This window comes from Gobio gobio (genome assembly GCF_949357685.1).
Source record: "Gobio gobio genome assembly, chromosome: 19".
In the NCBI taxonomy this organism is placed as follows: domain Eukaryota; kingdom Metazoa; phylum Chordata; class Actinopteri; order Cypriniformes; family Gobionidae; genus Gobio; species Gobio gobio.
In genome coordinates this window covers 23199158-23215836 of record NC_137112.1, presented here as the reverse complement: position 1 = coordinate 23215836, position 16679 = coordinate 23199158, and the positions used below count along the sequence as shown (strand labels likewise).

General features: G+C 37.8%; 1 protein-coding gene across 2 annotated transcripts; it reads left to right on the top strand.

Annotated features, from left to right (window-relative positions):
- Positions 1-5463: 5463 nt before the first annotated feature.
- On the top strand, positions 5464-15290 carry misp (mitotic spindle positioning). Of its 2 annotated transcripts, none has more exons than XM_079845317.1 (5): positions 5464-5534; positions 8899-11275; positions 11992-12233; positions 13380-13418; positions 13504-15290. In XM_079845317.1, the coding sequence occupies exons 2-5, from the start codon at positions 9031-9033 to the stop codon at positions 13588-13590; spliced, it is 2613 nt and encodes an 870-aa protein (XP_079701443.1). In that variant the 5' UTR covers positions 5464-5534; positions 8899-9030; the 3' UTR covers positions 13591-15290. The 2 variants fall into 2 exon arrangements, with proteins under 2 accessions (XP_079701443.1, XP_079701444.1); XM_079845318.1 differs by lacking the exon at positions 5464-5534 and adding an exon at positions 7575-7737.
- Positions 15291-16679: the final 1389 nt, after the last annotated feature.

The window sequence follows — 16679 nt, the reverse complement described above, 5'->3', positions numbered from 1 at the left end:
CGAAGGCATCATTTTCCAGGTTTCGGACGGAGCCCCAGTGTAGTCTGATTCAAGAACACATGACTCTTATGAGCCGGTTCTTTTTAATGATTCAAAAACATACATACAGCATGACCTGTGTAGTCTGATTCACAAACAAATGACTCTTATGAACTGGTTCTTTTTAGTAAATCAAAAACATACAGCATGACCTGTGTAGTCTGATTCACAAACAAATTACTCTTATGAACCGATTCTTTTTAGCAAATCAAAAACATACAGCACGCCCAGTGTAGCCTGATTCAAGAACACATGACTCTTATGAACTGGTTCTTTTTAGTGAATCAAAAACATACAGCACGCCCAGTGTAGTCTGATTCGAGAACACTTGACTCTTATGAGCCGGTTCTTTTTAATGAATTGAAAACGTACAGTATGACAAGCGTAATTTGACTCCTGAACGAATGTCTCTTATCAGTTGCCAGTTTGCATTAGTCTGAAGAATCATCAGAGCGGTTACTGAATCAACATCTTACACAAACTAGAACAAAGTAAAGGTGTAAGGGAAATAAGCAAGGAAATAATTTTCTTGATTTATTAAATACAAACTCATTTGCAGGCCTAGTAGTGAGACCTGAGGAACGCCACAGCTGCCTTTCAGAACTAATCTGAGAGCCACTGTGGCATTGTCACTGCCTTTGTCAATGACTAAATGACCAGGCTAGAGAGCAACTATGAGGTGCATTATTGGACAGTAGAGGGGTATTCTCAGCTTTTGTTCTAAGGTTGCTGATTATAGCAGCATTCCAGACTGGTATCCCTGCCCTCAGCACACTCACAAACACACACACACACACACGCATGCATGCACTGAATCTTTGACCATGGGCCAGGTCACCCCACATACATTTTGGGCATATTCGCTTAAGATGATACCTCTCGTTTTGGCTGAGAACGGTAAACAACACATAGAGCCATATTGGAGGAGGGGCTTGACCAGAACAATTGAGCCAAAACACAAGTTTTATGGGTAGTGTGTGAGACAGTGTCAAGTGTGGCTGATGGGGTCTAATCCAGACTGAAACCTGCTGAAGTACCTACTGATGGGGTAGGCCAGGCTCTGCTTTGACTGTATCTTTCAGCGGTATTATAAACATGATGGTCTTGCTGTATCCATGGGCCTGCAAAAGATGAGGTGAGTCATCCAGCGCAAGGAAGAATATCTTATTTTGAGAGTAAAACCAAACAAATTTGATCACATTTTGCAAAAAATATTGTATCATGCAATATTTTGTAAAGTATTTGCACTTTGATATGTTGACTGTTGGTATTTTATGTTATTTGAAAATGATTTTCCTCTTCCTTCCACTCCTTCCCCTCTCTCATTAACCCAACTTCTTCCACAGACTGGACTCATTAGGACTGAGTTGAGATAACTGCATGCAAGGGTTTTCCTGTGAAACTCTGATAAGCAAGTAGCACTGCAGCAAACACCAGCTCAGACACACACAGAGCAGCATGTTCAAGTACACGCCTCCCTGGCAGGTGCTGTGTAACAGCCTGGATCGTGATTTTAAGGTAAGGTTGTACAAATACATATGAAGACTTCAGATGCAAAAGCCTCTATGTCCATCTGATGTTTTTCTTTCAAATTAGCATTTTTGTCAGGTTCCTATGTATAGGTTTCTACCCAATACCGGTTCTTCTGAATGGGCTGAGGCTGGGATTTAGCGGGTTTGAAGTGAAAGTACGGTATTTGATGAACGTGCAGAGAGCATTCACTCAGTATCCTTATCTAATTTTTGACCAAGGTGGCTTTTGCATTAGAAGTATTTATATGTTTCAAGAAGGGCTTTAAAAAATATTTTATTCTACAACAATAAATTGAGCCTCACTTAACCAGCTTTACAAAATATATAAAGTTTTATAAATATATGGAATTTCAGTCATCTGTAAATAAATTAAAATAAATGTGGCACAAGTGTATTTACATGCTTTTATTAAATAGCTAATAAAGTGGTCTTTGTTGATGTACAAGTCAAGACAAATACTATTTTAATATTTTATCGAATACATTTTAATGTGGCTAGGCAAAGAAACATTTACCTAAACTTTGTCTTATTGTCTTTAGATGTGCAAAAAAGTAAATATTGTAATTTTTTAACTTATATAAATAAACACTTTAATTTTTAAATTAGCTTAAAGTCCCTGTGAAACCGAGAGTTGCAACCGACTTTACTTGAGTGTTGTGACGTATTTCCAACTGAAACGGAATATTGAATAGAGGGCAGGGTTTTACTTCCTCCTCTCCCAACCTGATCTCACAGAATTCCGTGAAATGAACACGGGCCCCTTCACTCAAAATCCGTGGTAGTTTCACAGAATTGCCGAAAATTCCGTGATGGGTTCACTGAAGCGATGCCTACGTAAGTCAATGACAGTATACAGGCGCGTTGGGCATGGTTATCATCATGAAACTATGATTTTTGCCATTATGACATGGAGTGTTATTCTCGATTTAATCAGCCAGCATAATTTTATTTATAATTATTTTTTTCATTTTTTATTTATTTACAGTATTTAGACACGTTTAGAACACATAACCCAATCCCTTCCCTAAACCTACCCATTTTTGTATTATAAAAAACAGGATATAACAGGCAGATACGACTGCAGGCACAATTTATTCAAAAAGTAAAATTTTCCAAGTGTTCTGAGGCCAAACGATTAATTTGTGTGAAGAAAATCCCCAAAAGCGATCAGCAGTGTCGAGTCCATCTGCCAAAGATCAAAAACACATTTCAAATTTCACCGCCGGAAGAAACGTTACGTCAGCTTTGACAGCATTGGCTCTCGTGTGTCTCGTGACAGATTGCGTCACGCTAAAGAGTCGTGTGTATTATTTGAATGAGATATGAATTAGTGTGTTTTCACGGAGCGGCGGGATCATCATTTCAGCGATTAAAACATTAAGATCAACTCTGTTCTTTACATCGTGTGACTTCAGAAGACTTGGAATGCAACATGAGTTAATACTTTTATGCTGTTTTTGGTCAGTTTTTGCAATAAATACCTGTGACTGTACTTGTATTTGCCTGTTATGTGTTTTATATTGTTGAGAGTGGGTAGGTTTAGGGTAGGAGTGGAGTTAGTTGCTCCAAAATATAAAAGTAGCCTATAAATATTCATAAAATCATGTCTACTTTTTACTGTCATTGACTTGCATAGGAATCACTTCCGTGGACCCATCACATAATTTTTGGCGATTCCGTGAAACTGCCAAGGATTTTGAGTTAAGGGGCCCGTGTTCATTTCACGGAATTCTGTGAGACCAGGTTGTCCTCTCCATACCTTGCTCATAGCAGACTGACGGTTGGAGGGGAGTGGTTAAAGGGTTAGTTCACCCAAAAATGAAAATTCTGTCATTAATTACTCACCCGCATGTCGTTCCAAACCCGTAAGACCTTCGCTCATCTTCAGAACACAAATTAAGATATTTTGATGAAATCCGAGAGCTCCCCTCCATAGACAGCAGTTTAATTACCACTTTCAAGGTCCAAAAAGGTATGAAGCGACGAGAATACTTTTTATACGCAAAAAAACTAACAAAAATAATGGCTTTATTCAACAATTTCTTCATGTCTGTGTCAGTCTCCTAAGCAGTTTACATTGGCCAGCTCCTGCATCAGCATCACACGCATGCTTTGTGGCGCTCACGTGAACAGCATCGGCCAATGGTAAAGCCAGCGTTCTGGCGTAGCTCTGACGTAATTGGAAGCGCTGCACTGCACTACGTCAACAGCGTAGGAGACTGACACAGATGTGAAGAAATTGTTGAATAAAGTCGTTATTTTTGTTTGTTTTTTTGCACAAAAAGTATTCTCGAAAATTGAGGTTGAACCACTGTAGTCACATGGACTATTTTAACAATGTCTTTCCTACCTTTCTGGACATTGAAAGTGTTAATTAAATTGCTGTCTATGGAGGGGTCAGAGAGCTCTCGGATTTCATAAAAAATATCTTAATTTGTGTTCCGAAGATGAACGAAGGTCTTACGGGTTTGGAGCGACATGAGGGTGAGTAATTAATGACAGAATTTTTATTTTTGGGTGTTCTTATTGTTTTCTTTATTTTTATTTGACAGTAGTCATTGTTTCCCTGAACATAGCAAATACTGAACCGTACCGAAACCGTGAACCTAAAACCATGACACAAACCGAACCGTGAGCAATCTGTACCGTTATACCCCTAGCGTAACGTATGCGAGGGGGTGCCACAAAATGGAGAACATTTTCAAAGGGTCCCATGACTGAAAAAAGGTTGGGAAACCAGCCTTAGGCTTAGGCTACTATCGAAGAAGACAGTCGCAGCAGCGGGCGGGAGGAAGAGGGAAAAAGTAGCGGGAAGTGAACTTCAAGGAGAGTAGAGTAGATGAGTGTGATGTGCGATGATGGATCAGGACGCTAATGGCCAAAATCAAAATATATCGTGTAGTTATAAACTCTTTTTGTGGGTTTGTGGGTAAGAATCGTGTAAAAAAAAAATCTTATTTTGTGGATGGATTCTGGGAAATCTCCCTTATTTTCAATGTTCAATGTTGACAGCTATGGTAATGTAATTAGTATCAGTGATACTGGCCTTCGTTCATAAAAAGATGCCATTACAACACATTTCAAATATACTGTCTTTAAATTGTTTATACATTAATTTGGAGAGTAACTGAAATTATTACAATATCAAAATATTAAAAACCTAAAATATTAAAAACATGCGATTAATCACGATTAATAACAGAAAATGCTATTCATTAGTTTTTAAAAAAAAAAAATTATTCCCAGCACTAATTTTTACCCGTCACCCGTCGGGTAGGCCTACCCGCGTGCAGGACTCTGCCTCCCATACTGCTGTAGTTAAAATTCCCTAGTTTATGGTTCTTATCCACTAGATGTCAGGATTTGTATATTTCAATCCCCAGAAACTCTTGTACACAAAGGTGAAAGGACTCTATCATAGACACTTTTTTACATGATCAGTTAAAAAGTTACTGTTGATAACTGGGGATGAGTAAAAGACTTTTACTTGGCCATAAACTCTGGAATGTGACTGTCATGCTCTTTACTTTTCACTCATCTGCTCTGACACGAGGGAGTTTTCCTCAGCTCACTGCACAGCTCAAATGACAGCTTCAGCTTTAATTTTAATTACACTGTTGTTGTTATCCTTACTAAAGTCCATATGGATACATGTAATCGTAGTTAACAAGAATGTTTATGAATTTATTCAGGCCCATTAAACATCTCTAATTTTAACCATCAGATGGTTGTGTACCCAATGTATCAGTAATAAGCTTTTATATTAATCTGCCAGGTGCCCATTTTTCCTCAAAACACCTTCCACAATCTATCAGTCTGTTGCACTCCTTCAGTCTGGGTGTGGGGTGTGTCTACGCCTGCATATATGATATTAGCTGAACTTTGTCAAGTCAGTGCAGTAAAGACAGAAGTGCCTTCTACATGTGACACTATAGGCTCTTACTCCACTTCTGATGTCAGAGGGTGAGTGTTGGTCATTCTTTGGCTAAAGCGTTTTGTGAAAATCTTGTTACGTTAGAATTAATAGCTAATATTTTTTATACATTTGAAAGGTGTGCGATCATTTATAAGAGAGACAGGATATATAAAATGCCAAATCAGAGGAGAATAGAGTGGCATATGTAAACAGTAAATTAAAACAGTAGAACTTTGTAGCTGAACATTCAGTTTTTCTGAAAGACAAAAATCTTTCTCTCAGTATTACATCATAATACAAATCTTAAATGCATTTTTCATAGCAGGAATGCTTTCAGCCATTTTACTGCCACTGTATGCTAAAGGTTGATCAGGTTGACTATAGTTATGTATAAATTTTTTTATAGAGAACTTTGACCGCGTCTGTCTGAAAGAAAGTAAAAGAGCAGCTTTTGCACCTACTTGTGCTTTTTATTTTGAGTCCATTCCACATTCCACTGAGCATCTATCAAAACATGCTGTTCTGTTATCAGTGGTTGTTCCAATATGTGTCACTATCATGATATATATTCAATTCAATTCAATTCAATTCAAATTTATTTGTATAGCGCTTTTCACAATACACATTGTTTCAAAGCAGCTTTACAGAAAGTGCATTTCATAAATGTACATTGAAAAATGTTAGAAGGAGAATGTTAAAGAAAAATGTTAGAAAAATTTAATCAATCATGTATTAATTTAGGCCATAACAACGCTGGCGTTGAGTCATCTCTTCACAGGCGTCGAGTCGTCTCATCACAGGTGTTGGGGCATCTGAAGTCTCCATGAGAGGCTGGATACAAACTGGAGCTGACGAACTATTTACCTCGGGACTAGTGTCCCGAGATAACAACAGAAAAGCAGAGGGGAAATAATTAGCATAGCTGCTGTTCAGAATATTAATGCTTTTGATCCGATTTAACTGTAGTATAAAAGGTAATTATAATGTGAATGCTTGGCTAAAGAGATGCGTCTTTAATCTAGTTTTAAACTGGGACAGCGAGTCTGAACCTCAAACAATATCAGGAAGACTATTCCAGAGTTTAGGAGCTAAATGTGAAAATGCCCTCCCTCCTTTAGTGGACTTAGATATCCTAGGAATGACCAGAAGCCTCGAGTTTAGTGATCTTAAAGAGCGCGATGGATTGTAGGGCGATAGAAGATCCGTTAAATACACTGGAGCTAAACCATTTAGGGCTTTATAGGTCAGTAGCAATACTTTGTAATTGATACGGAACTTAATAGGTAACCAGTGTAGAGATGATAAAATTGGTGTTATATGATCATATTTTCTTGACCTAGTAAGAACTCTAGCAGCTGCGTTTTGGACTAACTGTAGCTTGTTTATTGATGATGCAGGACAACCAGCTAATAAAGCATCACAGTAATCTAGTCTCGAGGTCATGAATGCATGAACTAACTTTTCTGCATCAGAAATAGATAGCATGTTACATAGCTTAGCAATGTTTCTAAAGTGGAAAAATGCCGTTCTTGTAACATATGAAATATGATTTTCGAAAGACAAGTTGCGGTCTAATATAACACCCAGGTCTTTTACTGTAGTGGATAAAGTGACAGGACATCCTTCCAAGTTAAAGTTGTATTGTGAGAGGTTTTGTGGGCAGTTTTTTGGACCAATAAGTAATACCTCCGTTTTATCTGAATTTAATATCAGAAAATTACACGTCATCCAGTATTTAATATCTTCAACACACGCTGTCAGTTTAGATAATTTAGCGTTTTCATCTGGCCGTGATGAAATATATAATTGAGTGTCATCAGCATAACAGTGGAAATTAATTCCATGTTTTCTTATAATATTACCAAGTGGCAGCATATATATTGAGAATAGCACATATATAGGTTTTATTAGGTAAAGACTCCCATGAATTCCATGATCTTTGTTTTGGTCAACATACTTCTGTAAAGCTACAGTACATTTTCTGCACATTTTGGGACACCCCTCAAACAGTCTGAGCCAATCAGCATAGGCAGAACAGCGGTTTCCAAGAAATCAGCTTATCAACGGTTCACAGTTCACAATGTCACACATGGGCACCCACTAGCAGTAAGCAAAACTCCCTTACAACTACATAAGCTTGTTCAAAGGAGTAGACGGTCTTATCTATTGTTTTGATGCAGAACTCAGACCAGAGAATGTTTTTCCCAAAATGATCAATTATTTTAGTATTACAATCTCCAATAACACGAGGTGAGTGACAGCTTTTTAAACTTATATCACCATCTGAAGATGTATTTATATTTTCAAATACTTTTGTCATCTTAAAATGTATAACCTAAATTAGACAAAATCATCAGAAATTATTATAAAATGTATTTTTTTCTCTCTTCTTTATGTTTATGAAAAATTAAAAAATTTAATGATTAAAAATCATAAATTATTTGGAAACAAATAGCTTTTAAATAACCCACTGACTGCAAATTTTACAATGTAATATGTAAATTCGTACTACAGAGATAGATGTCTTAATACAAAGCAAAAGATGGGTTCATGTATAATTGATTAAATGATATCAATTTACCATGATTTTACTGTATTAAGAAAATTTTGGGTTGTAAATGGAGGAAATGTTCATTCTAAACAATCATGACAATGCATTGTATTACACTTATATCAGTTGTAGGTATAGTTTCTAAAATGATTAGAGTTTACAATAGTTACCATAGTTTCAACTAAAACTGTGGTAGCTTGGAGTTAGCCATCGACATAAATAAATTATAATTAAGTTGAACAAAATACCACAGTTAAAACATGGTTACTCTGCAAGAATTGGTACATTTTCAAAAGGGACAGGTTTGTAAGTCAGGAATGAAAGTACTGTTTCCCTCTACGTATGACATTTTTTAACAGTTTTAACTTTTTAAATTATAATGAATGTTTAACTTTTTGAATGTAAAATGTTTGATAAAAAGTTCTAAATGTACATTGTAAATGTTTTTCACTCATTATACACAACTTGTTAAACCTTTTTAAGCTCAGACATCTTAAACCTTATATGTTACATATCTGGAGATACTTAGTACATTTACTTACACACTACACATGATATGTGTCAAACATCTGATATTCTCCATACGCTCCAACTTTTTAAATTATAATGAATGTTTAACTTTATGAATGTAAAATGTTTGATAAAAAGTTCTAAATGTACATTGTAAATGTTTTTCACTCATTATACACAACTTGTTAAACCTTTTTAAGCTCAGACATCTTAAACCTTATATGTTACATATCTGGAGATACTTAGTACATTTACTTACACACTACACATGATATGTGTCAAACATCTGATATTCTCCATACGCTCCAGTAGTAAATCTGTTTTCTTTTCTTTTTGTTGTTGTTACCCAGAGACAGGCATCAACTGTGACAGTCAACCCATATGATTCATTTTCCTCAGTAGAGGAGCAGGCTGTGATACATTCCCATCCTTCTCTGAGACCTCTACTTCCCAGGCCTGCCCAAGACCATCCACCAGTCCCCATGACCAGCAACCCAAAGCGTTGGGTAATAAAGCCCTTCACCCCTAAGCTAGAGCAGTCAGATTTGCGCTCCATATTGAGCCCTACTGGTCAACCACAGTCTCTAGAGAACACGTGGAGTAGCAATCAAGACGGCGAGTCATTCAGGTTCAGTTTGGAAAGCATAACAGTGACAGGCATGCAGCCCACTGTAATGGGGTCATCTGGGAGTGGTAAAAGCACCCCAGACATGGTAGTCCAGGCTCAACAAGTGTCTGTGTCTGAGGATGGAAGTGACAGTGAGGACTGGAGGCCCAGTACCCCAAGCAACCCCAGCAGCCCTGAAACCGCTAGCAGCACAGGCTCACATGTTGGCTTCTATTCCTTCGTGGATGACCCAGCAAGCCCAGAAGCAGAGATGAATGAAGTCTACATGATTTCTCCAAAAAGACAGGCCAAACTGAATACCTTAAAGGAGAAGAGCACCTTTAAGCTGCAAACATACACAGAGGAAAAGAGACCTGGAAGGCTATTCGAAGAAACTAACGGAGATGACCTTTACAGTGTCAAGGATGCCTACACAGCGAATGAAGAGGTGGAAAATCCGGGCCGAATTGAAATAATCCGCAATCAGGCACCCAAGAAAAGCCCTGCTCTTAAAGAGCAGTGGAGTGCCTTAGAAGACCTGAACCTCAGCAACACGCCACAAAGGCTCCTGGATGGGTTTAGTCTACGCTACAAACCAGGAAGTGCAAAGACTGAACAGGCCAGGGTTGAGCCTGGCACCATAGACAATGAGCAAATTGACTTCAATGCCGTGCGAAAGCAGTTTCTAATGATGGAACAATCAAAACAGAACCCCTTCCTACAGAGTCTTCAGCAGCTCCCTTACTCCCCCAAATTGCGAGGACAATCTCTATCCTCAACAGCCAACATCTTCACTCCAAAACAAGTAAGCAAAGAGAACAGTGTAGAGGAGGATCAGATTCCACTAGCAACACAACAAGAGGCACAGGTAAAGACTGTAACTGTAACTGAGGATCAAGAAGATGGAGTTCCGAGTGGAGCCATAGGTGATGTTGACTCTGGTCTTGGTGACCGAAGTGGAGGCTACGCCAGTAATGGGAGTATTTCGAATGAACCTTCCATTTCAGAGATGGGAAGTAGCTTGACAATGCTTAGTGCAGAGGAGACTCCCATTCAAAGGGAAATCAGAATTTCCCAACAACGTGAAGAGAGTCTACGGCGATCAAGGGGTATCTTGCGCGCAGACAATTCGGAGATGGTGGAGATTAGGACAAAGCCAATTCTGACCCAGTCAACTCCACAGGTAAAAGCTGCAAAAGCCAAAGAAACAAACAGAGTGAGTTTCCTTATTCAGAGAGAGCTTGAACTTGAGAAACAGCGACAGAACCCACAAAGTGTTTCAAGCCACCAATATATTCGAGAGAACCAAGTACAGGACAAGAAGTCATTTGAGTCACAAGCCGATGAAATTCTAATCACATCTTTGAGGACAAGTTTAAGAGAAAGTCCCTCAAATGATGTAGAACAAAGAGCAGTCTCTGCAAATGACATGTGGATTACAGAGCAACCTGTACTAGTAGATGAAGGTGACTTCTCAGACTCAAAGGAGGTTCTTTCCCCATGCTGTCCTCATCGACATCCTGATGAATCTATGCTTCAGAGAAACACTGACAGCAGCACTTTTGGAAACCAAGCCCAAAAGAGTGCATATACTGAGGAAAACAACCATTCTAAAGTAAGAGTTTATAAAGAAAATGGTGTTGACAGCCAAACCAATAACCTCAGAACAAAAAAAGAGCCATCCTGGATTGCAGAAAATGACAACAGCATGTTAGGAAAGAACAGATTAAACCCTCCAAATATTCCATCGCCACTGCATCCTGCAGAAAATAGTTGGTACACTCCTACCAGGAAATCTCACCTTGAGCACACCAACTGGAGCCCTAAAATGCAGAATGCCTCAGACAGCATCCGCCAGGAAATTGAAAAGGACCTCAGGCGAGAACAAGAGCTCCAAGAGCTGAGAGAGTCTTTCTCAGTACCCACCTCAGCACCCATGACTCCAGTGCCTACTTCCTCAGAACCCAGGTCTCCATTAAATGATAGTGAGGAAAGTGTATTCTCACCACACACTCCACATGGGGACATGGCAGAAGTGGATTCTGTACTTCCAGAAAAGAATAGTTACCCTTATTCCTGGAGTCTGGATACTTCCTCTGTCTCTCGATTATCCATGGCAGGTAAAACTGTTCAGTCTCACTGCACTGAATACATGGCAAACATAAACATAGCAAATGGCCAAAGGGGGGCTGCATATAGGCACTATTTGTCTGTTTTCTTATTATTCTGTACAATGTTTGGGCCAAATGCATTTCATAACTTTCTTGTTTGTTGCTAACTGATTAACTAAAGTGTTAAATGTTTATGGATGTCAGCAGCACCAAGGAATGAGAAAGAATGCCAACTTAGTTTCTGAACTTTGGACATAACATGGCATCCTGCTTCACTGAAAAATGATTAATCATTTACTTTATGGATGCAAATGCACATTTCAAGTTAAAGACTGTTTTGCACACAATCAAATGCATACATGCTATGTATTGTTTTCTAATATAATTTGTGTTGGTGCTTGGCCCTCTGCAAATAAACCAAGGATTCATGTCAGGCAGAGGTTACGGTACACTTATCAGTACAGAATCTGTATCCATAATGAAATTACATCAACAGATATATGTTCACACGTATTTGTTTCAAAAATGCTCAGTAGAAAACATAAAACAGTATTCTAACATTTTAACAGTACACTAAAAAAAAAAAAGGTTCTATATGGCACCAATATAGAACCATATAGAATCTTTTTTTTAGAGTGTAATCCAGAGAAAATGAATGGAGAAACGAATGACTTGTTTAAGTTGGTGAACTAATCATAATCTCTTGTTTTTATTTATCTCTCCAGATAAAAGTCTACAGATGTCCACACCACAACCCAGTTCCAGGCTGCCCTCTATGTCAATTATGACACCACAGCCATGGGGAAGCCCAAAACCCATGTCCCCAACTGTTTCCCGGGTAACCCCCATCAAGCCCTTGAGCACACTTTCCGATGTGCCATCACCTCTTTCCCAGAAAGGTCTGACTGAGACACTGCTAAAAGACTTTGAGGATAGACGTGTCAAACTGAAGCTGGAAGAAAGTGCAGTGAGTGAACTCAGTCTTCTGAATTTCACATTTAATATATTTCTTTCAGGAAAAATGTTGTTATCACAATAGCCCCTAAAAAGGGATTGTTCACCCAAAAATTTAAATTGTCTTCCTTTAATCACCTTAAAGGGTTAGTTCACCCAAAAATGAAAATTCTGTCATTAATTACTCACCCTCATGTCGTTCGACACCCGTAAGTCCTCCGTTCATATTCGGAACACAAATGAAGATATTTTTGTTGAAAGCTGATGGCTGAGAAAGGCTTCAGATAGGCCTCCATTGGCATTCAGTACATTAATACTCCCAAGACCCAGAAAAGGCACTTAAAACGTCGTTACAAAGTCCATCTCACCACAGTGACTCTACAATCATTTTACGATGCGACGACAATAGTTTTTGTGCGCAAAAAAAAATCTAAATAACACCTTTATCCAACTTGTTATTGCCTTCCGTGTGTGCCTCCACGACGCATGCGCGAGAATATGACGTAGCGCCGGGGTTCGGGAATCCATGAAATGCACACTTTAGTCCCATTTTGAGAACTACGCCGAGACCTAAAGCACGATCAATGTAGAATCCAACAGCTTAGACACGCGCGTCTTCCTCTGCTTGTCAACAAATCGCTTCTGGGTCATCTGTCCGAATGCCGGATCTGCGTCATATTCTCGCGCATGCGTCGTGGAGGCACACACGGAAAGCAATAACAAGTTGGATAAAGGTGTTATTTTGATTTTTTTTGCGCACAAAAACTATTGTCGTCGCATCGTAAAATGATTGTAGAGTCACTGTGGTGAGATGGACTTTGTAACGACGTTTTAAGTGCCTTTTCTGGGTCTTGGGAGTATTAATGTACTGAATGCCAATGGAGGCCTATCTGAAGCCTTTCTCAGCCATCAGCTTTCAACAAAAATATCTTCATTTGTGTTCCGAATATGAACGGAGGTCTTACGGGTGTCGAACGACATGAGGGTGAGTAATTAATGACAGAATTTTCATTTTTGGGTGAACTAACCCTTTAATGTCATTCCAAATCCCAAATCCATGGAATAAAAAGGCATACATATTTGAATAATATAGTATATTTATATACAGTAGATAGTTTTAGTTCTCTTTATAATTTTTTCTTTCCTCATTGTCTCTCAGTACGCAGGGATCCAACCTGTTGATGCCATAAACAATGAGGTGAGTTAAGGTTTTCTATTGCCCTCTGTTGGATTCTGAAACAAATCCAGTTTGATCATGTTGTGTAACAGTGGTTTCTCCACAGGTCGTAGAGGCCACCCGTGTAACAAGGCATAAAAATCAACGAGCCCTGCAGTGGGAGGCAGGCATGTACGCCAACCAGGAGAGCTAATGAATCATCACTGACATAACAGGATGCACACCTGACATCATCTTCATACAAGAATGACTTAATGGACTAGTTTTAATACCAAATTGCACTTACAGACACACTACTTGCGCCACGTACCTCTCCATATAAAGTCAGTGAACATGAAACATGGACATCTCATTCACAGTTTAGCTGGCTGTTTAGAATCGACTGGCGTGGTGGAAATAGTGTAGGTGTGGAGAGCATCTTGCCTGCTTGGGGTGAATTGTATGCATGCAATTCTGCAGAGAAGTTCTAGCAAACTCAATAATGAAAACTTTCTATATCTATTTCACCACCCAGCACTAACATTTAACTATCATCCTTCACTCTTATAAAAATACACATAAAAAATGAAAATAAAAGATCAAACTGTACTGCAGATTATTTAATGCCCTTCGTCAGTGCTTAAATTGACAAGCCAGCTTGCTTTTTATATGAGGAATAAAACAAATTAAGAAAAGTCGAATGACAGAGTTGCGTTCCTACACGAAGAGGAGGGCCCAAAAAATCTGGACCTGGACCTGGACATGAACTCATTAGCACACAGACACAAAAAGGTTTTTATTTTATTAAAAAAATTTGTATAATGTTGAATGTTGCTTTTTACTGAAAAATGTAAAATAACAATAGAAGATTATTTTTTATTGAATTTTAAAGACTCAAAAAGTTGATCTGGAGATGTTTGCAGTATTGTAAATGTGATATGAGAAAAGAATGTACAATCTACTTTAAGATTAGACATTGTTTCAATAATAGTACATCAAAATCAACTTAGATGTATTCTAGTGTTGTTAACATAAACATAACAAAATGATGATAATACACTAATATAAAAAATAGAATAAAATGCTTGATTTTAGAAGAGATGTTTCATTTAGACAAAAATATTTATTACAATTTTGTAGAATTTAAGGGCCTGAAGAGTGATTCTGCAAAAGATACTTTTCAGAGGGCGAAAGAAAGAACAATAGATTAAACTAATTGAGAATAAATGTATGATATTTTATACAATTTACTTTTAAGGAAATCAGTATTTTTGTATTATTATTATTTTTTTTTTTTTACATAAATAATGAGTGACTTTATAAGTGCTAAGCTGAATGTTTGGTCTTTATGAAGGTGTACTTGAGCCTTATTCATTTGTTGGGATACATAAGACAAATAAAAGGTTGGAAAACACTAGTCTAGTAATTGTGAAAAAAAAAGTTTGAATAAAAAACCATCAACGTATAGGCCTACCTTTATAAGCAGCGAAGAGTAAGTGCAATACAACTGAGCGTCTTGACTTGCTTGCTAACCAGGACCTATACTTCTATGTTAGCAAGTTCCACCAATATTCTCATCCCACTAATTAAGCACTTTCAAAATCTGACAACCTGCAAAACAATCAATTCTTCACATGGTTTCAGGCTCCAGTCCCTCTAATGAATACCTCTGTGCAATATTTCTGTTAAATTCATTCAAGTTAAATGTGGTGTTCTGTTGTTGTTGTTTTTTGACTGCTAGCACATTTATGACTATGGCACTACAGTGCCCCCTGGTGAATAAACTCTATTAACACATGATGTTTTTTAAATGCTTGCGATGTAATTTGCTTGATTGTTTGATAAGTCAGTGTCAGTGTCATAAATATGTCTGCACAATAGCAGAACAGATTAAATAAAGCCACAAGACTCTATAAAAACCACCTCTGAGCCTGTGTATTGATATCACACTTTGCTTTTATGCTCTCAGAGGTGAAATAGAGGGAATCTCATGATAGATGCATTTACAAGCAGCAACAAGTTTCCTTTTAAAATCACTTTTACTTCAATCACACAGCTTCCATCCAGCTTTAAACTGAGTTCAATGCCAATCGGGGCTTTCCACACTTTAAAGTCAATAACAATCCATTTCCAGTGGATAAAATCCTGTGAGTATGTTTTGTGAGATTTTTTTAAATTAATTTTCATATTATCCTGTGGTAGCATTTACATGCATGAGTGTTACTGCATAACTTGTTATTGTGTGTATAATCCGTGAAATGACAATTTTTTTCAACACTTATAATTTTGATCTAGACGATGATCAATCTTAACCTTTGGACCATGTGAAGACCATGTGTTTATTTGTATGCAACGTTAATGTCAATAATATGGAAAGACAGGGGCTAGTGAATATTTTTCTCAAGATGGCTTTATTTTTGGAAGTTTCTGTAGACTAGACACACACCTTAGAGTGTTCATCTTGAAATATTACTTTTACTTTAAAACGTTTAAAGTACGTTTAGAGTAAAATTACGTTTAAAAATATTAAAAATAAAAATCAGGAAAGATTGTACAGCAAAAAGACAAGTGAACTACAACCTGAAGTTGGCCATTTTTACAATTATATAAAAAGGGGCTTTTACTAGCTAAAAACTCACATTTTTGATTTGAGAATATTTAGTATACATAGCCTACATGCATACATTATATAAAACATTTTTTGTTAATTTTAAGTCTTAAATGAACATAATGATTTAGGATCAAATCAAATGTGTGTCAGATCCACGTCATGTTGCAACATGTCTTAAAGTGACAGCGGCTTAATATACCTGCAGTCTGTCATTAATGTCAATCAATGTTAGTGAAAGCAAATTGAGATGCTTACACGGATGTCATATTTCTAGTTCCTTCACTTCAGAAAAACAACGACTGGAATACTTGACTACGCTGAATCAATAACAAAGATATGAGGCTTGTTCGACTTGAAGCACCGCTGCACAGACTGATCAGTGTATGGCATCAAAGTACCGTGACAACAATTGGAGGGCAGAGGGCGCCGTAAGCTTTTGAATTGCTCTCGCAGTACTTTGATGTCATACACCGATCGGTCTGTGCAGCGCTGCTTCAAGTCGAACAAGCCTATAAGCACACTTAGTATCATAGTCACATGGTACGTGTTATTTACTTTTCACTTAGTAACCATCCAGGGCTGTATTCCACTCCAAATTTCTATGCCCTTAACTCGCTAACTTCCCTCCATCTTGTGGACTCGGATGTGCATCATTGATCTGCTGTGACTTCATAATCAAGTTTAATTGTGGG

Excerpts from the sequence above, each read along its gene's own strand:
- misp (XM_079845317.1), top strand. The coding sequence starts at position 9,031 with ATGACCAGCAACCCAAAGCGTTGGGTAATAAAGCCCTTCACCCCTAAG. Across the intron at positions 12,234-13,379 it reads TGAAGCTGGAAGAAAGTGCA|TACGCAGGGATCCAACCTGT; the intron begins GTGAGTGAACTC and ends ATTGTCTCTCAG. Across the intron at positions 13,419-13,503 it reads TTGATGCCATAAACAATGAG|GTCGTAGAGGCCACCCGTGT; the intron begins GTGAGTTAAGGT and ends GTTTCTCCACAG.